Source organism: Rattus norvegicus, chromosome 4 (assembly GCF_021556685.1).
Source record: "Rattus norvegicus strain SHRSP/BbbUtx chromosome 4, alternate assembly SHRSP_T2T, whole genome shotgun sequence".
In the NCBI taxonomy this organism is placed as follows: Eukaryota; Metazoa; Chordata; class Mammalia; order Rodentia; family Muridae; genus Rattus; species Rattus norvegicus.
The window spans coordinates 67,987,917-68,015,158 of record NC_141537.1 but is presented as its reverse complement, the minus strand read 5'-3'; the positions used below and the strand labels follow the sequence as shown (position 1 = coordinate 68,015,158).

The following is a 27,242-nucleotide window of genomic DNA, read 5'->3' as shown; positions in this document are numbered from 1 at the left end:
TTTTGGGCATCTATGTTCTTGCCTGTATTTTCTATGCACAGATGTGTATCATTCAAAGATGTTGCCTACAGGAAGGATTTAGCGAGCTTGCATTCTAGGACTGTACCCACTCAAGCACATACCTCCCAGTACACCTGTTACTGCCTCCTGACTGCCAATGGCTTGGAGGTCCACCACGAGCTTTCTCTACTCCCTGAGTCCTCCTGTGCTGTTCCAGAACAGAACTCAGTTGTCTGGTGGCAAAGCAAGTTTGAAGAATTCTTTTTGTATACATCAAAACTGGTGGTGTTTGCAAATTGTTTAGGAAAGCATGAGCAGGCTGTGACTTTCTTTATTATTATACTATGCTCAAGTACAGTATTAAGACTCTCAACCTCTGCTGACAGTGGAACATTTAAACCCAAGCTAACCCAATAACACAAGACACAAGAGTGTATTTACATTCCTCTTTATTTAATACAACAAACACATAACAGATACAAAAAGAAAAAAAATCACTCATGTAAAAGGTCCTGTCAATGAGGATCAACAGGAAATGTGTACTGGATCAAATAAGGCTCTCATTTCAAAATGGGTTTGCTAGCTACACCTGGAATATGAACGAGGCTGTCGCAAAGCACAATGAACACAGAAATCCTTGCACTGAGGAGTGCATCATGGGGCCAGTTTAATAAGTTCTCAGATGCCTGTCTGGGGATTTCCAAACTCTACCAGCGGTCCTATGGAATGCCAGGCTCTCTTGTTGCACTTATTTACTTATTTGTTTATTTAAATCTGCCTCTTAGGAAAGTTATAAGAGCTCTAAAACCAGGAATCCTCAAAGTGTGGAAGCTTTAACACCAGCGTTCAAAGAAAGCTGGAACTAGACCAAGAACTCAAAGGCAATATGGCCGTAGGAGAAGAGTTTAGCTCCTGACTTCCAGTTTGCTAGTACTATGTGGACAGACCACAGGATGGCAGAATGAAGGGCCTCCTCCTTGCTCATTGCAGGGTCAACAACAGCAGTCTGTCCATATTCCTGCTGAGCTGAACTAGAAATTCAACAAGCACCAGTTTGTCTCAAAAGAGCCTTACACACACGTGCGCGCGCACACATACACATTCACACAAACATACACACATCATCACCACCCCCTTTTATTAAATTTATTTATTTATTTATTGTTTACTAAAATAATACAAAAAAGGGAGACAGGTATATTTACAAAACTCCATGGCTGGTACAGTACATAATTATTAAGACACACTAAATGCTACAATCTTTCAGGTCCTGAGATTATTACAAATACCAACTCAAAGCTGTGTTCAGGTCCAGTTTTAGAGGGAAAAAAATCCCAAAGTATTAAGTCACACACTTATTTGAAGTACAGCATATATTCCTTCACGTTAGCAAACACACCTTCCTACAAGCAGACGCAACACAGTAATTAGGGCCTTTCCCCTAAAGGACCATCAACTGAGTCCTCAGGCTCCTATCTTGGAGACTGGCTTGCAAACTTGGTAGCATCTGTGTAGGGTGACGGTCACTGAAGAGGAGGAGCTGTTCCCTTATGGGAAGTGGCTTTGCGGGGTGGACACTCACTGAATAAAGAATTGTTTTTTCTTCTGCTACTAAACAAAAGTCTCCCCTTACCTAAACTTTTATCCTAGGGTTAGAAATCTGTGCTTAACCAGACTCATGTTTTCCAGTTACAGTAAATAGGTCTGCAGTTCCATGGTAAGTCTTACAATCATAAATAAACCTTGCTCAAAGTAGAGAGAGAAAACTCCCATCTCTTGAGTCACCTTGGTTAGACTTAAGTTCATTATTTGGGACATGAAATTTACCAGCCAGAGATTTCTCTTCCTGTCCTTGAAATCTGACACATTTAACAAGACAAGAGACACCATGGGGAGGAACAAACTAGCACACTCTTCTCCAAGAACAGTTTAGCACGACAGCATTTTCTAGAATAAGATAGTCTTTCAAAGACAGCTGACAATAGGTCACTGAAAAGCTTGGCTCTCTTCCTTGAAAGCCGTGTGGGAGGAAAACCAGTCTTTACTGGGAGAGGACCCCTGATGACCACATGTCAAAGTACATACAATCTGTTATGGAGTCAGAGCCAAAATGTCAAGAAAGCTGACCAAGGCTGGGTTAACTTTCTATTTAAAACAAATACCTTTGTCAACTGACAAAAATATATTTTCCTTTTTATGTTACTACCCAAAATTGGGCAAATCCTTGGTAACTTTGTCAGTGAATTTTCTGATAGGGCATAATGTTTCTGTAAACAGTAGAGGCAAGCAAAACAGAGGAAAGACTATGGTTGTAAGTACAGAAAATACAATATGGTGATGAAATTTTAAGCACAGACTTTCACATACACACATACACACAGTGGCTAGTCTTGGTTGCTGTTGACTCCTAAATGGAGTTTGAGGATAGATGGGGCCGCTGACTCCTGTGTTATCTCAGGTAAATAATCTTAACTCTATTCCAACCAGAGCTCTATTACTATTAACAAGCATCTAACAACCAGACTCAGAAAAAAACAAAACAAAACAAAAAAAAAAAAAACCAGAATACTGTAGCAAAGTGGGGGCAAGTAATAGTTTCTGAGGTACCAAAAACTGGGACTAAGGATTCAATGATCTGGTTGGCTCAGACCTTGGCAAAAGAGCTCTGTTGTAGGAAGGTATGAAAACAGGCAAGGCAAGCTGTTATGAGCCCCTAATGAAAGTCTGTATTTTTTCTGAAGAATCTTGGAAGATACTGGTATTAGCAGATTATGTAAAAGTGAGATCTATTTATTGTTACTCTGCACTACTGTGTGTGGACCCCCAGCCCATGCATATGCTGGGTAAGAGATACACTCTCAGCCTATGAAACCTATTTTTTTAAAAATCTATTTTTTAATATAAATGAAGAGAGAAAAAAATTTGCAGTCATCAGTGACACCCCCCCCCCCAAGTTCTAGACTATGTATAGAACCTTAATTTGTACCATAAAGACTTCAAACCGTGTCACTAATTTGGGCAGCAGTGTCAAAGTATACAAAGTTTGAATACTAACTGCTATGAAATGGAAATACATAGGAAAGACAGACAAGTAGAAACAGCACAACACAAGGAAATCAGAAACAGCTGCATTAAAGCAAATGGTCCTTTGAGTGTGCATAAGAAATGTGTCATTTAGCATCAGGCCAGTCAAAGGTATTTCCACTAAACTCTAAAGATAATAATCTATGCCGGTATTCTCCACTAAGAGGTAAACTACCCCCTATACTATCTTTGCAGTTGATGGGACTGAGGACAGATGGCAAAGTGAGGGAGAAGAGAATGTAGAAACAGTTTACCTTTTCTCCCTAGATCTAACAACAGGCAACTTACACTGTAGTGGAGCAAGTGGTAACTTAAGAGCTCACACCAAAGACTGAATGAAGACTGAAAGAAATGAAGAAAAAATTCAACATTAATATTCAAAGCTGTTTTTAATCAGAGCCCAAAGCGGGTCTCGGCATTACAATGAGGTGACTTTATCACAAAAGCTCAAACGCGTTCCCAACATCAATTCTAGGTCTGCACCGGCAAAAGGATCTTCAGCTAGTGTTTTATGGAAAGTTCCCATTTTAGGGCAGAGGAACACAGATGATTATCTATTTTAGGCTTCTGCTACTCTTCCCCAGAGGAAACACACACACACAACAAAAACCCTAAATCTTATTACTTTGGGTGGAAATCCTAACATTTGTTATTGAAGAATGAGTAAGAATATAATGTGGAAATGAAGAGTGTGCTTATCTGCATAGCTGATATTTAGAGGCTACTGGAAAGAAAAAAAATTAAACAAAAATCCCCAAAGTGATTTTAGAAAAAGAACTAGAGAATGACTAGGTCTGAGCCAGTTCTGGGTCAGCCCAGATGTGCTGGCTGCTTCAGCCTAGTGCTACCTGCTAACTCATTGAGCTGGGCAACTAAGTGTTCCTCAACACCCTACATTCCACTCTCTTTCTGACCCTGAATATGAGCTGGAATTTAAACTCACCCATACACACTCTCTCACATACACTATTCAGCCCTAGCAAAACCTGTAGCATCCATTTGTCCCTGTTGTTACTGCTTTAAAGAGAAAAGTGTCATGCATTGCTACTTAGTGTGCATGAATGGAGGGTGAGATAAAATGATCCTAACCTCCTCCCGGGAGCTAGGGAGATCCTATTTCCTTCTATCCAGATCATCTTTACCTCTGCCCTGGCTAGGGAGTGAACCCTGCCTTTCTCCCTCCTATTTTCCTACAACCTGAGCAGCTGACAGCTCTGACTGAAAAAGCAGGAAATACAAAGGTAAAGGAATGTACAGCTGCCCAAGGGTAGGCCTGCCCCACCCACAGGGAAAGGTGGATAGCCCTACTGATGCAGGAGTAGTACTCAGCGTCTGTTTACTCTTAGAAAAGTAAAAAATTACTTTCCCATCATCAGGCAAATACTGCAAGGAAATTAGATTCAGAAGGTAGACAAGGGAGGCTATAAACTTTCAGGATCATTTATCCATAATTCAAGCTTTATCTAACTTTACTTCACAACCTTTGCAAACATTACACAATCGCATCATAAAAGCTTTACAACAGTCTATTGGTAATTAGGAAACTTAGTGTTCATCCCCCTTTGATTTAATCTGAAACTAATAATTATACCACACAACAAATATGGTACATTTAAATATCAAATATACATCTAAATTAAAATTCCAGTGATTTTTTTTAACTTAAAGACCATAGGGTGCTCTTTATATCCACTATAAGGAAAACATTTGTTTTCTCAACCTCTGCAAGAAGATAATACTATAATTATATAGAATGTTTTAGAAAAACAAAATATTTTTGAAATAGTAAAGTCTCTGATATCCCTGGGAGGTAGGTGATTATTATTATACCCAACTGTCTTATGGGTAATCTGAGGCACGAAGGTTAAATGACTTCCCCCTAGATAAAGTAGTTTAGGAATTAACACACACTACTGATCCTAAGCTGGCTGACAACAGCTTTGCTACCAGGAACCTCTTTTTTTTTAGCCACAAGTATCCTTTTCCAACTAAAATTTTACTTAAAAGGCGGTCCTTTCTAGATATATAGAGGATCAGTTCAACTTAGTCTCTTTCAACATTGGTCACATCTATAGAAAACAAACAAAACAAAACAACCCCCCCCCTTAAGGTCTTAGATACTGAAAGTTATGTTATTTTGCTCAAGAAAGACAATCATGAAATCAAAACAAAATCTGATCACCTGACAATAAACAGATTGAAAATTTCTCAAGTATGTCCAGATTCTATGAGTGTTTCCTCATTGTCTAAAATCTAAGTTTATTGAAGTTTCAGCTATATAATTTCAAGATCATTCTCTAGAAGAAAATATCTTTTAATATTGACATGAGTGTCAACTTCCTTCAAAGTGTATTCAGATACCATTCCGTGGTTCTAGCTCTAGCCTGTACTGAATCTTGTCTGCATAGGGCACCATATCAGCTTGACCAACAAGATACTCTTGTTTTTCTGATGCTTTCTCATACACTACTTCTGCAGGATTTGAGGGGTAGAGAGAAGTGGATTACATCCAGAAATAGTCAATGAGTCCACCGAGTTTATTATGTTTGCAATAACCAACACATGTTTTATATAGAATGCCCTATATATATACACACACATATATATATTAACTTCTACAGATATTCAGAAAGGGAAGCTAGCATCATGTGCAAAGACTACTTCCCAATCTGCCCATCTGAATCAACGCAAAGCAATGGAATAAACAAGGCAGATGTTCTGAAATGTCAAACGGGCAGTGCTTTAGAAAGATTGCCACGGAGCAGCTGCCCCTGGTTCTATACACACTGTGCATCTCACATTTGTGTCCACATACACAGAGCAGATGGAAGAGTTACTACATGACATGATTCTGGCAAGTCTGAGATTCTTTCTCCTGAATCCCTGACTTAATCAGTCTGTACTGGAGGGTGTCTGAAAGTTTTAAAGTGGAGAAAAAGAAAGAAATAAAAGGCACTTAACAAAGACAAAGGCCTGAATTGAGCATGGTTTAGAGGAGTAATATAAGCATTTTACCAGAGATAAGAACTTATTTACAACAATTTAAACTTTTCCCTTAAAACTTTATAAAATAAAATTGCATAACATGTTTGTGATCATTTATCTACTACTGTACTTTTCTCTGCTTTGTTTTTACAAAACCAAAAGCACCCCCAAAGCAAAACCAAACAGTAAGTTGCCCATGCACACCTGGAAGTAAAAGTGCCCTTCAGAGAACGTGAGTCAGCAGAAGCACCGTGCTGAAGCTCAGGGCGGTTCTCAAGTCTGGTCTGGATTATAGACTTTTCTTCTATTTTCAATTTGAAAAATAAAACAAAACAAAAACCAACAAAGGATGCAAATTCAAAACCTATATAATAATAACACAACAAGGACCCGTGTGCTTTTATAGTACACTCCTAAAATAAAGTACCCTAGTTCTTCTACACAGGGGTCAAAGGACAGGACAAAATCTCCTACCAGTAAAGCAGTTAAAGTCAACCAACACAGGCAACACAGTTCATCTTCCAAATGTAGCAGCAAGTAGGACAGACAATGAGTTCTAGAGGCCTTCCCAAAGGACAGAGTTCTCACAGCCAATGGCAGTCGCAATAACACAGAATTTTCATTCAGAAAGTCTTGAACCAAGTAGAGGTGGGGAGGGTTGTGGGAGAGGGTAACCAGAGGAGAGAGAATAGGGGTGCCTACCCTTTCCATCTCTGCATAGTAAACAATTTAGATCTGCTTTGGGAAAAAATATCCTGGATTAAGATCACTTTCAATAAGCTGTTTCCAAGCAGGTGTCAAACCCACAGTCTTCATACAGGTATATGCCCGGTTCTTTCCCCAGTGTTGGGACCCAAATAAGCTTTATTTGGTGTCTATGACACAAAACAATATAATTTGGGCTAATAACATCCATCAAAGGGGTGGAGGGCATGAATGAATGTACTAATTGAATCTTCTTGATTTCTTCAACGTATCAGGACTTTGTTATTATAGATTAACTTGGCTTCTTTTCCCCAAATCTTTTCTCCAGATTGTTTTAAAATCATGATTTCTCATTCTTTGTTCTCAGAAGCATGAGAAGAATTGTAATTTAATTTTAATAGGAATTATTGCTTGCATTTATTTTGGAGTCCACCTGTGGTGCAGCATTGCTGCCCGCAGACGGCTCTGCTGACTGTTATTGCTTATGAATACTGAGGATCGCCTTGTCCATACAGTGACAGCTCACACATCAGTGAAGGCAGTTTCAATATAAGACAGCTGGAGACAGACGGTTTAATCTTCCTGAATCGAGTACCCCATTGAGTGGGGCCTAAGTGTGCTGATCTATTTCTGCATTTGGATGCTGCTAATGTCTTTAGCGACACACACTGCTCTACAGATACCCTTTCCAGCTACTCACCATTTAAAAATAACATAATCTGACTTTAAGTGCAAAAATACAGTATGAATTCCAAATCTCTGTTAAAAAATAACCAACTTATATGCTTGTTTAGTAATAAAAACTGTAAAGACAGGTAACCATAAAGTATGGACACCATTTTCAATGTTATGATACAGAGAGAAATGTATGTACATTTAGAAAGGACTTTGATTCATTTGTCTACCATGAAAGGGTTGCTGGAGTGGGATCTGGCAGCAGTCCTTAGGAGTCAAGACCAGCAGGAACAGCATATACTTTACATATAGATTCTCAGAGCCCAGGGTAATTTTACAAAATGACATGGGAAAGAGAATTACAAATTTTGTTTTTCTCTAAGGATGGCAAAGAACCACCAACGGTCTTCATATAGCATGGTTCAGAATCGATGGGTTTACGAACCTACGATTATTGTTTGACTTTTAGTAGTGATTAATTTATATGAATGTGTATGTGTACGCAAATACACAAAAACACAAGTATCAGCAAGGAGACACTAATACACACGGACTTCTCTCTGGGTAGAGAAAATGAAGCACAAGGCTCCCTTCCTCAACAGACACTCCAGCACAACAACCCATGAAGTACAAGCAGGCCTGTGAAAGGAAGTTACCTGGTGCTGGTATAAGCCAAGAGCTGAGCAAGTTTCTCTAAGAGACCTTTCAAATGAACCTTAATTCAAGTCAAACCTCTCTGCAATATCTCAGTATCTTTCCAAACTATCTACTGGGGCTTACATATCCTCCATATTTGTTTAATTGGTAAAGTAAATTTCTACAGTCAAGAAATTATACCAATGATTCCTTTTCTTTTCTTTCCTTTTTTTTTTCTTTTTTTTTTTTTTTTTTTTTTTTTTTTTGAGACAGGGTCTCATTGTTAGCCCAGTACAGACTTGCTGCTAAATATTCCAGGCTGGCCTCAAACCTGAGATCTTCCTGCCTCAGGTTCCTGAATGCTAGGACTATAAGCAAGAGCCACCATACCCAGCTTCAATAGTTCTTCTAAATAATCATCTTCCCTTACCGTAACGAGTTCTTGGAACTAAAGCTTTCAACTCTTCACTGACTTTTTGCTATTAAGCATGCCATTGTGACTTTGAAGTCAAATTATAGGCATAAAAACTGGAGCAGGTCTGAGGTCGGTTATTATAGTCCTAGAGGCTTCTTGGGACTTTTGCTTATCAAAGGAAAATGGGGGCTGGTCAAAACTCTTATCTGAATAAACTTAATGATACAGGGTAGTATGTAATGAGATTATAAAAGCAATCTTGTTATTACCAGGCTAGTCTGTCACCATATATAAACTAAAGTTATATCACTCAGAGCTTATTCTTGGATATTCTGAAAATACTCAGAAGTTAAAATTCAATGGACACCACAAACCTGGCTGAGGCAAAATAAAATGTATCCCAAAAGAACTGTTTTTCCCTTCACACCCTTCATTGCCTCTATTTGCATATGGAAACTAGAATTAAAGAATCTTATAATCTGTACGCTGACTTGACTATTAACATTCTGAGTAAATTCTAGTAAAACTTTTTAAGATTCCAAATGCTCAAAACATACTACGCTGGATATGGGTCATAAAGCTTCATTGTGATAGTTATAAAAGGTCATCCCTTGTGCACATCTGTATTCCTACTGGAATTCATCCCTTTAAAAATACTTCAGAATGAAAAACGGTATACTATTTTATGTATATACATACATACATACGTACGTACGTACATACATATATATGTACATATATATATGTGTGTGTGTGTGTGTGTGTGTGTGTGTATGTAATTTGTTTGACCCATGAAGAAACAGATGCTGTGCACACTCCTGTTTATATCAACAGCTCTAGTCACCTAAAGTACCATTAGTGAAAGAGCACTGTGCAGGGAGGGAACTGGGCATTTGCAGTTCTTGGCAGGCTGCAAGAGAGACAGCAGCAAAGCAGCAGCCCAACAACAAAGACCCATGTCAAGAGAAAATGCAAGCAGTCACTTCTGTGCATCAGGACTAGAAATAAATACTAACCAGTCAATAGCAGGCGACAAGTTACCTGCGGGAAGAGTTCAGTACTTACTTCTCAATGGACGATGAAACTGACCCTTTTATAAAAAGGGGATTATCTACATTTTGTTTCTTAAGAGCACAGGCTCACTTTCCTGACTTTAAAAATCTAGAAGCTATAGTACTATTATCACTGTGTCACAGCAACTCTGCTGAAGCATCTTCAGTCCGCTGACTTGCACAGGGAGCTGCTACATACTGGAGAAGATTCAAGTTTGCTCAGGACATTTGAGGGTACAGTACTCTTCGGCTACTGTCTGGAGAGCATCATGCGACTGTGGCAAATCTGTCCACTAAACAGACATGACTGATTCTCCTCAAACTGGGCTAATTCTACTTTTAGCTGCTTTTTCTATGCACTTATATGTAGAGTGTTCAGATCCGACCCCCAGGATGGATGGCCATTTACCCAAATCCACTCAACTCACTTCCTTCTTTTTTCTTTTTCTTTTTCTATAAAGTCAAATTTATACTTCTGTGGGTTTGACAGCTGAGTCTGTTTTAAGTAGGTTAACATGGGAACTTTGATTTTAAAAGACCAAAGGTCACTAACTTTGCACAGAAGCATTTCTTCCTCCTGCACTGGCTTTGCTCAAGTAACATACTCTTTCTTTTCCTTCTCTCCACAGTGCTTGGGACAAGAATGTAAACATCGACAGGAACAGCAGCCCTGTGACCACCAAGACTTCCCATCAGGTCGGCCACCTCCCAGCTAGCCAGCCACGTGGTTCCTCTCTCACTTGCTGCAAAGTCACTGAGGTTTCCGTGGTAATTTAGTGTCCCCTTTACTTTGGCCTCCATCTGAGAAAAGAAACATTAAATGAATATGCTTTGCATATTGTAAAAAAGAAAAAAAAGCAAAAGCAAGAAGAATCAGTTTATTGTGACTTACATCTCTAAAAAGATAGCCTTTACTCCATAGTGATGGCATTACAGAAGTTGATTAAACCTAACAGGTAGAAAGGCAGTGGCTAAAAACTCTAGGAAAACTATCCCAGCAGGCATGTACTATTTTAAATAAATAGTTCAATGCTGGGTTCTCAAGGAATCAGATCACACAATGCCCACCTTAAAGGAACCTACTCCATCTTTTGATTTCTTTGGAAGACTAGGCCATTTTTATTTTCTTGTAAGTGGAATTAAATATTTTGCCATATGATATGTGATAATTCCCAAGTATTGTGAACACAGCACATTGGTTGTACACAAGATGTAGCTATGTCTCTTTGTTTAGGTCCTGGCCTTGTGCTGCCTATGGGCAGCTTAGTTTCCACATCTACCAGTGTGTCACTGCTGGCACACAATGTGTAACTATTCTATGTAACTCTCAGTCAAACACTTCTAAAAACATCGGAGGAAGAGAAGACAGGGTTCCCCATGCAAGAGCAGTACCCAACATCCACAACAGCAAGAGAACAGTCTCAGCTAATTTTCAGAGCCCTAGTAAGGAAAACAAAGACTCAGAGAAGCCAGGCCTGAAAGAAAATTACAAAGGAAGGAAATTCTTCACAAGAGGAGGAATCCTAAGGCACACGGCCATATCCACTCATGTCATATCCAAGTATCTTAAAAACATTAAAAAAAAAAAAATCAAAACAGACTGCTTTGGAAGAAAAGCTGTATCAATGCTAATGATTATTTCAAAGTTGTATTAACAGTTCTAGAAATAACCAGGCTGTTTTCATTCACAATATATGTTTGTAGAGAGAAATGATTTGATCTATGGTATAACAAAATTATTAAAATGGTAAGGTACTATTAAAATAGGATTTTGTTCAAAGTAACAAAAAAGTTGTTTAATTACCAAAATAATTTAACTATCAAAATAAAGCAAGGTCCATTAACTGTATTGTGAAATTCTTTATAGCAGAGTTTGGTGCAGTATGGCCCATGGCTGAACTGAATCCAAATTCAAGTTTAATCAATTAACCATCTATTTTGTTAATATAGTTTTATATTGGAAGCCAACTTTACTTGATTATTTATAAGTCATTTGTGGCTCTTTTATATTACAATGATAAAGTTGGGTAGTTATAAAATGTTTATTATTATTTGTGCCACCCAGGTATGGTGGCAGCAGCATGCAATGAGTTCAAGGCTGGTATGATCTACAAAGCATATTTCAGGCCAGCCAGGTCCACACAGTGAGACCGTTTCAAAACACAAACCAACCAACCAACCAGCCAAAACAAAAAAGCAGGCTGGAGAGATGGCTCAGTGGTTAAGAGCACTGCCTGTTCTTCCAGAGGTCCTGAGTTCAATTCCCAGCAACCACATGGTGGCTCACAACCATCTGTAATGGGATCAGATGCCCTCTTCTGGTGTGTCTGAAGACAGCTACAGTGTACTCATATAAAAAAATAAATGAATCTCTAAAAAACAAAAAAAGCTTCCTTTTGGCCCCTGTTTTAGATTAAGATTAGGAGAATAAACAATGGGCTCTTACTGACACCCATTTACTAGATGAGTTATTTTTATTGAATTCCTATGTCTATTAGAAGCTTTTTTGTTTTGTTTTCAATGTGGAATAAGAGAAGTGATGCTGCAGATTTTCAAACTGAATCCAAACTCAAGTTGAATGCCTTATATTGTATTTTTAAGTGAACAGGTTTTTGTAAAGATTTATTTTATGCATATAAGTACATTGTAGCTGGGCTTCAGATCCCATTACAGGCGGTTGTGAAAGGAAACAGTTTTAAACTTAAATTTTAGTTATTTGGAAAAATAGTTAGATTTCCTTTTTCCTGTTCTGGGAGAGTGGTATTAACTAGATAAGTTAGTTTACATAGAGCTTGAGTCTTTTGAGCAACAAGAATCCTGTTTGTCAATTTCCTTGTCGGTGGTCACATTCACACCAGTCAGTAGAGCACATGTCTGCAACTGGATGGACCACACAACAGGAATACATTTAAACCAAATCAAATGCAGAGGAAGTAGATGGGGTTTACGTTCCTTCTCTCAGGGATGAGCCTTGAGTACCTGATCACGGGAATGACCACAGGATTAATGATAGCCTATTGCCTCAAGACTGTTGCATAACTCTAATTTCTGCCCTATGCTCAAGAGTAAACTGGTTTAAAAATAGTTTATTTTAGTTTTAATTTTATGTGTATGGGTGTGTGATAGTCTGTATATGCTTGGCTCAGGGAATGGCATTGTTGGGAGGTGTGGCCTTGTTGGAGTAGGTGCGGCCCTGTGGGTGTGGGCTTTAAAACCCTTGTTCTAGCTGCCTAGGAGCCAGTATTCTGCTAGCTGCCTTCAGATGAAGATGTAGAACTCTCAGCTCCTGCTGCACCATGTCTGTCTGGATGCTGCTGTGCTCCCACCTTGATGATAACGGATGGAACCTCTGAACCTGTAAGCCAACCCAATTAAATGTTGTTCTTTTAAGAGTTGCCTTGGTCATGGTGGCTGTTCACAGCAGTAAAACCTAGGACAGAAGTTGGTGTCAGGGACTGGTGTATTGCTATGATAGGCCTAACCATGTTTTTGTTTGGAAAAAATGTGGATTTGGAGACACTGGATTTGGAAAGCAGTGGAATGCTTTAAATGGGCAATCCTAGTAGGAATATGGAAGACTTCATTGCTGTGAAAGATTTGAACTGTGCAGACCTGGTCCAAGATGTTTTAGAAGATAATAATTTTAATCTGTGGCCTAAAAACTGTTTTTGTGGCTTTTTGGTTTAGAATGTGGCTGCTTTTTGCCTTCGTTTCAAGAGTCTACCTGAGGCTAAGGTGAAGAGATTTATATTAATTGCATTGACAAGGGAAGTGTCAGAAACACCCATCATAGACTTTGTTTTCTGGTTAAATCTCAAGAAGACCATATTAAACAAGTGTAGCAAGCTGAGAAAGGAAAAATAAAAAATATGGTTTGAATTTTAATGGGGCAGCAGGAAGTGAAATAGAGTTCTGTGTTCTAGGATATTGAATTGAATTAGGAAGTAGTGACTTTGGGGCAAGATTCCACACAGCTAAATTTAGGTCTGGGCATGGTAATACAAGTCTTTAATCCCAGGAGGCAAAGACAGATTTCTGAGTGGAAGGCCAGCCTAGAACACAGCAAGTTCTAGGTGAAGGAAAACTTAAATCCAGGGTTAGTGGACCACACCTTTAATCCCAGTGCTTAGGAGACGGGCATGCAGACCTCGAGTTCAAAGTCAGTCTATACAGCAAGTTCTAGGCCAGCTGAGCTTAGGCAGTGAAGGAGTTGGAAAACAGAAAGCTGGTGATAATGTAATAAAACACCTGGAAACAGCAGAATTCGACATCTTTGGACACATGGCTCTAGCTTTAGAGTCAGAATAGGAGGGACTACTGGGACAATTGATGCTGGGTAGCTGGAGCTAAGAAATTAATGGTGACTAAGAAGAGACCAGCATCACTGAGGTGAAATCTTCTGGGAAGTGTTTGCTGTGTTCCAAAGACAGCCAAGGTTGTAGCTTGTGCTGCAGCTGTACTTGGTAATGTGCAAGAATCACCCAGGTGGTACTGGTTTTGAAGGTACGAAGGGATCATGGAGAGCAGCTGAGGCTGGGCACTGTGAGAGGCCATGGAAGGCCATTGGTGAAGGTGTAGCCTCATCTGTAGTTGATGGCCCATGAATGAAGGAGTCATGCAAAGGAGTTGAGGCTTGGCACCAAGAAGAGAGCCTATGAGAGGCTATTGGTGAAGCCTAGTTGCAGTAGAAGACCCCAGTGTATTAGAGATGCCAGTACCATGGGATGATCACCAAGAACAGGAGCAGCAGTGGAGTGGATCAACCTGACCTTACAGTGCTATGGAGGGCAGAGCTGGAGAAGTGACCTAAGCCTTTTGGAGGAGCCCAGAAGATCACATGTGCATCCTAGACATTTAAACAAGAAGCTGTAACACTGAAATTGCCTTGGAGACCCCAAGATGTTCGAGATGTCAGAGCTGTGGGCTACCTGCTAAGGAAAGCTGCTAACAGGGAGTAGAACCAGCCCAGAAAAAGAAGTTTGTTGCAGTCAGCAAAGATGAAAAGGGAACTGGAGATCTGAAGACTGCTTTGATATCAGACATGGAGACACAAAGTTTGGAGTTTGCCCAGTTGGTTTCTTGTCTTGATTCAGGGATTACAGTTAAGTGATTGGATGGATCTCAGAAGGGACTTTTGAACTTTGGACTTTTAACATTGTTTCTTTCACATTGTAGCTGTCTTCAGACACACCAGAAGAGGGCATCAGATCCCACTACAGATGGTTGTGAGCCACCATGTGGTTGCTGGGAATTGAACTCAGGACCTCTGGAAGAGCAGTTAGTGCTCTTAACCACTGAGCCACCTCTCCAGTGCCCAACATTGTTGATGCTACTATAGACTATGGGGACTTGGGAAGTTGGACTAAATGTACTTTCTAAATTATGCTATGCTAGATATGGCCCCCATAGACTCATATGTTTGAACAAGCCCATGGAGGCCAGAGAGTGGAATGTGATGGCTTATATATGCTTGGCTCAGGGAGTGGCACTGTTGGGATGTGTGGCCTTGTTGGAGTAAGTGTGTCACTGTGGGTGTGGGCTTTAATAACCTTATCCTAGCTGCCTGGAAGCCAGTATTCTGCTAGCCGCCTTCAGATGAAGATGTAGAACTCTCAGCTCCTTCTGCACCATGTCTGCCTAGACACTGCCATGCTCCTGCCTTGATGATAATGGACTAAGCCTCTGATCCTGTAAGCCAGCCCCAATTAAATGTGGTCTTTATAAGAGTTGCCTTGGTCATGGTGTCTGTTCACAGCAGTAAAACCCTAACCAAGACATGTGTTTTGCCTGCATGTATGTATATGCAGCACGTGTGTGCCTGGAGGCCAGAAGAGAGTGTCATCTCTCCTGAAGTTACACTCTTATGAGTTGCTAGGAACTGAACTTGGGTCGGTTCTAAGAGCAGACTTTTAGCTGCTGAGCTCCTGACTGTGTGTGTGCAGCAATGTGCCTACCCATGTGTAGGTGGGAGCTGAGGACACTGTTGTGGAGTTGTTCTCATTTACCTCTTTTTGTGGGTTCTGGGGCCCGAATTCAAGTGCCTCCTTCACTTGCCTGCTGAGCCTTCTTCTCAGCATCTATGATTTTGGTTAATTATTTTATAAATTCATACTTAGGCAACACATTTATATAATAAAACCCTTCAAAAAAGTTTCCTCGGGTCTGGGACATGGCTCAGCAGTTAAGAGCATTAGCTGCTTTTACAGAACACCCGGGTTCAATTCCCAGCACCCATATGGCAGCTCACAACCGCCTGTAACTCCAGTTCCAGGCCAAACACCAAATGTACATTAAAACAAACAAACAGTTCAATACTTGCAGACAACAGAAACAAGGAGCCTGCTTACCATTAAATGCTTGCTGTAAGTGTGTAGGCAGAGGTGAGTGGGGAAGGGTTGCTGCGTGCTGAGTTCCTGGCTGTAAACTCTTTAGTAAATCTGAGAGGAAAATACAGTTGTTAGTAATTGTAAGCTGTGAGTCCCTCAGGTCAAACTTAGAAATAATGCCTTATCTAATACCAGTGTAAGCCCAAGCTCTAAGAGCTTTCTAACACTACAGCACACATATTTAAAAAGTTGACTTATGCAAATACAGTCTTGATTACGTCAAACTTTGACTTTCTCTTACATACTGCATTGCCTTGGAAATATGGCATTAGAGGGTTCATCTGCTCATTTAGAATAGAGCCCCACTTACTCTGAGTTAGGCCATGATGGAGAGCCGCTGAGGTAGATCCCGAGGTGGCTGTCACTCCAGCTGTGTCCGTTCCAAAGCCAAGAAGCTCCAAGGGAAACTGGAAGGGCATGGTCACTGGAACAAGGCCACCCAGCATCCCAAAGGGAGTCACAGTTTGATTTGTTACAGACAAAGGTGATGTCATGAGAGTCAGAGGTGAGGCATTAGCCAATAATGATGCTCCTGCTGTAGACTGTGTAGAAACCAGGGGTCAAAATAGATAAGAAATAAAGCATTGCACCTAAATTGAATAAACATATTCACGGATGCAAGACTGTCTCTTTATCCATTCTAACAAATCAGAAAGAAATTAAGACTGAGGTGAAAACAATAATCCAAAGAGTTATTCATAATGATTCTGAAAGTCTCAAGTGAATGTTTTTGCAGTACACAGCTCTTTTGTTGGCACGGTAGCCTGCTTCTTGGATGTTCAACGTCCATTCTTGTTTGTAAGCCTCAAAGTCCAAAACTTACATCTCCCCTTCTCTGCTTCTCCTTCCAAAACCAGTCAGGAGTCACTAGGAAGTAATTCCAGCCACTTCCACTGGGACTCTGAAGGCTCGCTCTTCTGGTACAAGGCCCCCACTGCTGTCCTCACCTACTGCCCCCTCATCCCAGCACCTGAACCCTCTGAAAGCTCGTCATCCTCGCTCTTACCCATGCTTCCCTAGAGCTGATAACTGCCCTACCTACACCACGGGCTCCAACTGTAGGATAGACAGTGCCTCTCCATCCCCTACCCCCAGACTCTTTTTCTTTCTATATCTCCACTGTTATTTCAAGTTTTCCCCCATCTCCCAGTAATAATCTGGTATCATTTGTATCTTTTAAAAAATCTTACTGAAGGATAGCCTCCTCCATTTTCCACAGTCTAGTTTCTCCAGAACTGCTGAAAGCTGGTTCCCATTGCTCTGCTTTTCTGAATTTAGACTAAGAGTAAGCGTCTCCTCATGGGTTGGTGGTGGTATATGCTTTTAATCCCAGCACTTGGGAGGCAGAGCCAGGTGGATCTCTGTGAAACTGAGGCCGTTTGGTTTACATAGCAATTTTCAGGCCAGCCAGAACTTCCAAAAAGCTTTTTAAGTTGATAATACATATTAGCTATTGTTGATTTTGTGTGCTTACTTCTAACTAAAATACCTCATCAATTAAGAGTTATGTTTGTTTCAAGCAGGGTCTCTGTGTAGCCCAGGCTGGCCTGGAACTCATTATAAAACACAAACCAACCTTGAAATCTGAAAGCCTCAACGTCTTTAAGTACTGTGATTACAGGAATGCTTCAGACACCAACATGCCTTACCAGGGCTGAAGGTTTTATTTCTTAATGTGTTAAGAAATATATGTAACTTTCCCATACACGTGTGGCATATTCACACTATTTATACATTTCAGGGTTCATACTCTTACTGAACAGAAGTGAGATTATCTGCAGAAGCCATCTCGTTTTGCTTTCACTCCCCCATTCCCTTCTCTCGTTTGTTACTGAGGAGATTTAGAAGTGCAGTTCTGACCTGACATCTCGGGTTTAATCCTGTGAATCAGAGTTTAGAGAGTAACACGCCATGGGTTTCCAACACTTGACCTGTTCAAACCTAGAACCATGTGGTCCACCATGCCCTGCCCTCAGCAAGCATTTCTCTTTCAGGTGTTGGGACTATGCTCTGAGTCTTCCGTCTTCAAAACTGAATGGCAGTGTCCTCCTCACCCAACTTTCTCCTTATACCTAATTCTCAACACTGTTAAGTGACACTTTAAAAAGTGGCCAGCCTTTTTCTTTACTATGCTGATTCTGATACACAGTGAGTATATTTATGAAAAACTACCCAATTAGAAATAATAGCTTTTTAAAGCAACTAGGATAAAAAGGATCCAGTACCAGTTTAAAAATAAGCAATAATGGTCCTTCATTTTAAATATTAAATCTATTGTAGTCTCAAGGTAGTCTCCAAGGCTGTGTCCTGAATGGACTCCCTCAGTGAAAACAGTAAATACTGCAAATGAGTTAACCCTTTTAAAGTCTTTCTGCAAGAATCTAAATTAAGCATTACAACATAGAAGATAAATTGAGACAAGTTCCTATTTTTAAAAATAACGAATTAATCAGCAATTAAAAAAATGTTATGGGCTGGAGAGATGGCTCAGTGGTTAAGAGCCCCGACTGCTCTTCCAGAGGTCATGAGTGCAATTCCCAGCAACCACATGGTGACTCACAGCCATCTGTAATGGGATCTGATGCCCTCTTCTGGTGTGTCTGAAGACAGCTATAGTGTACTCATATACATAAAATAAATCTTTAGAAAAATGTTACAACTAATGTTTCCATTAGTTGTAAGGATTTTCCACCTGATTTTGTTTATGGAACTGGAATGTCAGGTGACCTCAATGTTATACTGACATGTAGAAGTTTCTTTAAGGGGCACTTTAGGAAGTAGAAAATCTCAACGTTTATAACATTTGGGAGCACAGAAAACCTGTTAACATTATCTAGATAAGCAGGATATATAGTGTCCACAATCAGACATGTTTTCTAAACTTTCTCCATTTTGAGAAAAAATATGAATGGAAACTGCTTTTCTCAGGTAGACACCTGTTCTTACAAAGTTATGCATTCTGTTGGGTAAGACAGCTGTTTCCCACTCATCCAGAATAATATTCTGAAATGTAGCCATACCGTTTTTCTTAGTTAAGACCTTTTACCAGCGTCCCTTCCATACATTGTAAATCCCAAATCCTACCAGGTTCCCTTGACATAGTGTGGGTCTCGCCCCATACTTTGCTCACACAGCACACTGAGGGTTCTTTCACTTGGCATTTTTACACTGCTGTTTCCTCTAGCCCATACTGATTTCCCATCTTTTCTACACATGGCTGTGCCCTGTTCCTCCAACTCTCAGGTCAAATTCAATAGTATTTCCTTTAACAGGCCTTCTATAGTCTATGATCTTACCAACAACCAATTTTTAACAATCTTTTCATAGCAGATGCTTTCTTTTTTTAGATAAACTTGTGCTTATCACCTGGTTCCCCAGCACAGGGAAGAGAGCTTGGCACATAGTACTCACATAGTACTCAAGTTTGCTTACTGAATGATGCCTTCTAGAATAATAAAGAGACAAATATGGGGTCATACAAAGTCATAGGTTGGAGGTCAAGAAAGGGGAAGAACGTTCTGGAAGGAAAGTTATTAAGTAGAAAGCAGACAGAATTAGTATTAAGCTTTGACCTGCCACCCTTTGTTAAATGACCTATCTTTTCATCGTGCTTCAGATAGCCCTGCAGATGCCTTGTAGACAGGAGGTGCAACTGCAAGAGCAACAGGCCCCAAATTTACTCCCTCATCAAGGAACGTCTTCTTTCAGCACCTGCGTTCAGTAGGCAGCTGGAGGCCACAAGCAGCTGACAACACTAGAGACAGTCTACTGCACAACAACTACTTGGCTGCAGAGGGTACGTGATGCTAATAAACTGCTGACTTTTTCCTGAGTCGAACCATTGAGAGAGAGAGAAAAACAGATCAAAGAGGGAGGGCATCTTGGGGTTTCTGTGTTGTAAAGCCACTTGGGAGTGGAAGAATAGGAGGAAGGAACTTGTCTTGAGCACAGATTTTGTCATACAGACTTCTTGCTGACAGATCAGTTATTCTTAAGATAGTGAATGGCTTCCTTTGGGGCAATGATAGTCAAATACAAGGTCAGACAGATTTCAGAGGTGGAAAAAAGTGAAGGACAATTTAACAAGATACCTGAAGGCGATGAAGTAAACAACAATACACAAAACCAATTTAAGTGTAAAAAACTCCCCTAGCATTTTATAATAAAGAAACGAAGCTGTAACCCTGATAATACAGCAAAGACAATACTTATGTCATAGAGATTTAACCAAAATTTGATCACTGTTTCAGCAAAACGGTAAAGCTATAAGAGAACCGAAATTCTTATTTTTATAATGGAAATCACAAGAGAACCAATATGGTAACATTTATAAAAATTAAGTGGGTCATTCATTCACTCATTCACTTCTTCTTGTACAAGGTCTCACTATGCTCACTATGCAGCCTTGCCTGGTCTGAATTCAATGAAGACCAGGTTGATCTCGAAGTCAAGATGTCCTGCCTCTGCCTGGGAATAAGGTGAGCCACACCTGGTTGCCATTCACTCTTCTTTCAAGCTGGGCACAGTGATGCATGCCTATGACACCAGCACACAGGAAGCAGTGGCCTTCTGGAAGGCCTTGTCTCAGAAAAAGTGAGACTGTGGGTGGTAAGGAGGAGAGAGTGGACCAGGAACTACTTACTACTTTTGTTGGAATTTCATTTTGTTCTGTGATCAAATTAAAGGTTAACTTTAGTAAGTCACTTCTTTAGCAAATATGAAGAGTAATAAAGGCTAATTCCCAGACCTTTTCTATAATTAACAATTTTAAAAATAATCTCCATAATCAGAGAATTTGACTTTTGTTATTTACCTCTCTACCCTTTGTCTTTAACCCTTTCCTTGAGGAAAGGTCTTACTATCTTGCCTAGGCTGGTCTTGAACTTATGGGCTCAAGTGATCCTTTTGCCTCAGTGCTGGCATATAGGTGAAGAACACCTCACTCAGCTTTATTATGATGAAAACAATTTTTTTTTTGTTTTACAAAGACAAAACATCAATATGGATATGAACCAGTGAAGTGCCAGTAAATTGAATTTGTTCTACATTAGTATTCCTGGAGAATGATGTAAGTTGAAGAATAACTTGGTATTATTAAATGTGTACACAACACCAAGTCTTCAACACTATACTGAACTGCATGAAGCCTCTACAAATAGCAAGGGGAAAATTCATTAAATTACCATTCCACAGACTAGGAAGCAACAAGAACTTAAAGCATTAACTTAAAGAACTCATTTCACAGATGAGTCACATTCGCAAAGATTTAAGGACTATACATCATAAAATATGTATTTTCAAAAAGGTATTTACAATATACTATTATGTAAGAGGTTTTTGAAAACAGCCTTAAAACACCCTACAAATAAAAGGTGGCGCACAGGTGGCTTTTTCTTGTCTCTAAATGTGTTCATAGTGAATATACAGTACTTCCAGGAGGAAAAATATTAAACCACATCACTAATGTGAACAAGTCTCTTAAAAATCTCAAAATATAGACAAGGCGGAAAAGTAGACACAATTCAAGATGACTTAGAAGTCAGAGCCAAGAAATATATGAACAATGTATCAGATGTGTTAGTCCAAGTTGTCTCAACAAACAAACAAACAAACAAACAAACCAAAAACCCAAAACAACAAAAAATCAAAAACAAAAATAACCCCATAAAACTCCAAAAAACCAAAAGCCCTCTCAAAATAGCCTTCAGCACATGCAGGGAGTCTCAGCTTCAGGGACAGGTAGGAGTGCAGTAGGGTCCTAGCCAGTCAGGTCTGTATACAAATGTCTACTCTCTAAACAAATCTAAATAAAGCACTGAATCAGAAACAACTACCAAACACAGAACAACAGTCTTTATTTTTATAAAAAATAATCTTAAAATTACATTTATTCTTGGGCAGAGGAGACTGTGCAATAGTGGTACGTGGATGTGGAGGCTAGAGGACAACTTTCGGGAGTCTGTTCTTCTACCCTGTGGGTCCCAGGGATGGAACTCAAGTCATTATGCTTGGTGGCAAGTACCTCTACTCATTCAGCCATCTCACTGACTGAGAATAAGATATTCTTGAGCTGAAAAAAGAGTCAGGTCTGAGGTTCTTTATGTCCTAAGTACAAAATTAATGAAATGAGATCAGCACAGCTATAGCCTAAGAATACTGGGATTTAAAGGGACGTTTTCTAGTCGTGTCAGCAGAGCAAACACACCCTCTTATAAAAGGATGTACTTCAATTAGCACGGCCTCAGACCTTTCTATAACCCTAAACACCATGCAGGAGTGCTGAGGGCAGTCGGTAAGCCAGGTAAGTGTCACAGCACACAAAGACCTGGTCAGGTGTGCAACAGCAGTGAAGGAAATACAATTCATGTCCCTTCCAGCAAACAGACCTTGATTGAGAGGCAAGTTTACACTAAAAATTAACTGGGAGGAGGTGGTATATAGGCATTCCACATTAAGCAGACAGAATTATACATAACAAAAAGCTAATGTAAAACAAAATTTTGGAGAGGATAAATGCTTAAAGAAAAATAATACAAATATATACATTTGACTTAATAAATAAGGAAGGTAGCTCAGTGGTTAAGCTCACTTGCTGCTCTTCCAGAGGACCAGAGTTGGTTTCTAGCATCCAAGTCAGAGGCTGACGCCTGCCTGTAACTCCAGCTCCAGGGGGCTCTGTCGCCCTCTTCTGGCATTCTTAAGCACTGCATCCAATATGCACATCATGCCATTTCACATTTATAAAGACCCGCACTACTAATACTTAGTTTTGCTTTTAATGAGAGAGTTTGTGGAGATTTTTTTCCCTCAACAGGATGTCATATAGCCCATGCTGGCCTTGAACCTGATGTGTAACCAAAAACAACTTTGAACTTCTGAACATCTGACCTTGCAAGAATTAGGATTGCAGGAGTGCACCACCATGTCTGGTCTGGCTAAGAGATAAAGCTGTAAATATCCACTCAAGTTTCCCCCCCCCCAAAAAAAACAAATGTTAAGGTAAATGTGATTTTCTCTCGTATGGGGGACTAATCTTGGGGTTTCACACGTGTTAGAGAGACTAGCACTGAGCTAACGTGCCCACCATCTAAAAGTCTTACTTAAGACTCTGTTATGCAGCCCAGGCTAGCTTAGAAGCCCCTGCATATAGCCCAGGCTGGCCTTCCTGCTTCAGCCTTCCATGTGCTAGTATTACAGGTGTATGGCACCACGCACATGGCCTAACATGATACTTGGTTGAAAAAATAAAAAACCCACATTCCAATGGAAACTTCACCCAGCACTATGATGTCAACTCTGAGACCATTTCATAGGCATGGCTGTTATCAGCCCATTTTGAACACAAACTATGTGCTGTATGCATCACCTGCAAAGTCATTAAGGTGACCTAGGAAGTTTGTCTATCTTACATCATCATATAAATATACAGTCCATACATACCTGCACACTGGCTGTTACCACTGAAGACCCTGAGGCAGAGGTTGGTCTATGTGGAGTAGACAACGGTTTAGTAGCACCCTGTGTTCCACTTCCTGTTCCCCCAGATAGACTAGTCCTATTAGCTCCACTTGAATTAAGGTTGCTACCTCTGCTGGCAGGTACATTCACTGGGATTCCACTCAAGCTGTTCTTCCCAACAGTTCCAGCGGACGATGAGTTTGTTAGTTTAGAAGGGGCCTGAAGAGTTTTTGTAGTCGGAAGGCCAGAAGTGCGATTTGAGGGCAACAAATTTAGAGTGGGAGACTGTCTGCTGATGTTCATTCCACTGGGCTGTTTATGGGCAGGGTTGTTACTTGTGGAGTGGCTACTCTGGGCTACTAGTGTGTTTGGACTAGAAGAACTCGGGCATACAGCAGGCTTGGGAGTTGGGTTGGATTTAGAAATCAGTTTAGTAGATACTGAAGGCTTAGCTGATAGAGAGGGCTTGGGTGAAACAGAAGGCTTAGGTGAGGTCAAAGGTTTAGGAGATGTGGCAGGTTTGGGAGATGCGGCAAGTTTGGGAGATGCGGCCATTGAGAAGGGAGATTTGAAACCCTGCGTGGAGATTTGTGACACCATAGCCTTGGCTAAATAGTTACTGGAGGTAGTGGTACTCGGTGCTGTCCTAGAAACCAGGGGGTGAGACCCCTGAGAACCATTTCCAGGTGATGGGGTAGACAAAGGGAGGCGATACATCAGTGGCTTCTCTGAAGTCTTGAGTAACTGGGACGAACAGGAAAGTTGGGGGTTATTACTTAATTTCACCACTGGGTTGGTCTGTGATTTACTAATGGTAGCTTGTAAAGGAGACACGTAGTTCTGCTGGACAGCTGAGTGCTGGTGCACCTTTGTTACTTGTGTTAACGAAGAAGCATCTTGAGCCTCTGATGTTCCCAGAGCATGAGAGGAGGCAGCAGCTTGGGCTTGGGAGGAGGAGACATGAGTCTGTGAAGAGGAAGCATGTATCTGGCTTGACCTTTGCAGTCCTTGCTGGAGCAGCCTGGCTGGCAAAGGTTCTAAGGAAACTTTAGGGTTCTGAATTGAAGAACCAGCAATAAGGCCTGAAGAAATACCAGTGTGAGCTAAGTCCTGGGGTTTCTTTGGTACTGGCCCCGTGTGACCAGCAATGAGACTTGATGAGTGAGCAGTCTGAGGAGAATCTAGTTTTTTGGGAGTAGCCAGTGGTAACTTACTCATGATACTTGCTAGCTTTTCTTCTCTCAGGCCTGGACGAGGTTTTGTGGTTGGCACATTTAGCCTTGAACTGACTGAGGGGCCCTTGTTCCCATTGTTGATGACAGCTAAAGCTTCAGATACAAGATCCAGAGAGGCTGAGGGGAGAGAAAGGTCTTCATCTAGGGAGTCATCCAGGCAGATGGTTTCTTGGGCTGGTGTAGAGCTAGAGCTGGCTGAGGCAACGATCGATGTGCTGGAACTCGTGCAAGGACAACCACCTGAAGCCACCACGGATGCAGGCGCTTTGGGGTCTTTTTTGGGGCTACATTCCTAGCATAAGTAGCATCATATTAGAAAGAAGACAGAGTTAATTTACACACTTTAAATTTAGTTTTTATAAGACTAAGACATTCTTATGACTAAAATTATTATTATTATTATTATTATTATTATTATTATTATTATTATTATTGTTATAATTATTTTGTTCTGATACTGGTCTGTTTATAGCCTTGCCTGTTCTGAACTCCTTATGTAGACCAGGCTGGCCTTGAACTCACTAAGATTTATGTGCCTCTGCCTCCCAAGTACTGATATAAAAGTCATGTGCCAAGGTACTAGGCCCTTTATTTTAAAGCTAGAAATCTTGAAAAGACTGCCAAAACCAAAATAACATTAAGACAGTACTCTATCCAGATCTCCAAATACCAGTGTGACATACTATACCACCATGTCCTTGCAAGTCACCTTCCCAGGACCTGAAAACGGGGCTAAAGGACACTGACTGACATCATTGTCCTGGTGTGTGGAAGGGACTTCACTTTTATATCAAGACTATGACTCCTGTCTAGTGAGGTTTGCTGGGATGCCAACTCTTGTTCTCTGCTTCCTTGTATTTCTGTAGCTCCTGACTACAGTATATTAGGAAACTAGTTATTCAAATCATTCTACTCGTTTTGATGGACAGCATTTGTAGTTTATCAAATATGTGCTTACTGTCTCCTACAAGTGAAAAAATACTCATCTAAGTCTTAAGTCTAAGTCTTACTGTCCTAAGAAAATGAAGGTATTAGTAATTAAAATACTAAACATCTAAGTGAATATTGTCAGTTAAATTAACTTTTTTTTTAAAGTCAAGGAAGAGTTAAGAGAATTATAGTTTAAAATATTCAGAGAAAAATATTAGCAAGTTAAAGAGCAACCATTTATTTGTTGAGAGTAATATAAATAGTGCTAAATTTCATGTTTAAGAAAAAGACAAAACTATTGCACAGATCAATAAATCATTTCAAAGGTGCTATTAGTTCCTTAGGAAGAAAAAGTCCCACACCCAGAGTCTTATATACTGATGTCTACAGCCACATCACTTACCTTCAGCATAGTAGGGAAAGAACGAACAGGAAGGGTCTTTACCATCACCTCCTACGGTGTCACAGTAAGTAAGCTGTTAAGAATGCTGTACACTCTAACTTCCAGAGCACTTGTTCTCAACTTTACTCTAAGAACTTCAAAGCCTCACTATCTACAAAAGTGGGTATGTATGACCCTATAAGGGTCTGCTGTTGTCACATGACGGGTAAACATGAGACTCATGCTTGCGCATGGTGACAGTACAAGCACTTACTAAAACTCCATCATTAGAGAGGTGGCGCAATAATATCACCAGCACAGAGTTTCTGTTTTAACTATTTCTCTGAGGGGAGGCAGCATCTTTTTTTATCCCAAGTTTAAGCTCCAACTCCATCAAGCCAAGGATCAGCTTGAACTTCCAATGTTATGAATGTCTGCTTTTTATTACTTTTCCACTTTAAATATTCATGTTGGTAGCGAGGCAAGACTTGTGCTTTGCTAAAGAACAGAAGAAGCATGGGAGGGCTCACAATCTTCCTTCTCCTAAGCACTGCTAAAATTATTTTATATTTTTTTCTTGGAGGTAGGAGCAGGTCCATGTATCCCTGAGTGACACAGAGTTATGGAGAAGACAGACTGGCCCCAAACTTGCTGTAATTTTTCTGCCTCTCCCTCCAGAGCGCTGGGATTAGAGTTAAGTACCACCATGCCCAAGTAATTTTATGTTCTAAATTAACAAATCTATGGCCTGTCCTCCTGGGGATTTAGTTGTTTGTGGTGTCCGCTGACTCTAACCTATACTAATATACCTCCCCATGTAGTTTATATTTCAGACAGTAGACAGTAAGCTCATAGGTTCTTTTTGCTTGTTGTTTGTGTTTTTTGTTTTGTTTATTATTCTGGGTCTTTTCGTGGTGGTGAGGTTGAGCACTGACCTCTGTCACGCAAAGTCTACAGTCTGTCTGAGCTCTGTCTGCAGCCTGTATGTCTGACTGATAAGTAAGCCTAGAATGTGAACAACAAAACCTTTTTTTTATCTGCTGTTCTAGGCCACCTTTAAGGTTTTGCCAAGTAATGCAAATTAAAATCCTAACAAAGGAGACATTTTCAATAGAGAAGGGGTCTTTCTCTAATCTAGACCCTTGGTCAAGACATATCGTCTTCATTTCTCTGCTGCTCCCTCTCCTCGTCTGTAACTAAAGATGTAATTCTTTCAGGGCCCTATTTTTTTTTTTTTTTTTTTTTTTTTTGGCTTTTGCTTTTTTAATGTATGTGAGTAGACTGCTGACTTCAGACGCA

The 27,242-nt window shown here is 40.3% G+C and overlaps 1 protein-coding gene and 1 long non-coding RNA gene across 8 annotated transcripts in view; one reads left to right on the top strand and one right to left on the bottom strand.

Annotated features, from left to right (window-relative positions):
• Positions 1-432: 432 nt before the first annotated feature.
• Positions 433-27,242, bottom strand: part of Ubn2 (ubinuclein 2) — a 73,028-nt gene continuing 46,218 nt past the window's right edge. For 2 of the 7 annotated variants that reach the window (XR_015685532.1, XR_015685533.1), the window contains exons 14-19: positions 25,965-26,015; positions 24,611-24,923; positions 23,379-24,362; positions 16,249-16,480; positions 15,900-15,989; positions 8,297-10,353 (exon numbers count right to left, since the gene is read on the bottom strand). Coding sequence is in view for 4 of the 7 variants with exons in the window: in XM_087657235.1 (XP_087513361.1) it covers positions 10,304-10,353; positions 15,900-15,989; positions 16,249-16,480; positions 23,379-24,923; positions 25,965-26,015 (1,968 nt within the window). In the remaining 3 variants the exon portion in view is untranslated. 7 annotated transcript variants of the gene reach the window in all.
• Positions 10,006-16,601, top strand: LOC147994811 (uncharacterized). Its single transcript, XR_015686488.1, has 2 exons — positions 10,006-11,769; positions 15,032-16,601. It is a non-coding gene; the product is annotated as an uncharacterized LOC147994811 (long non-coding RNA).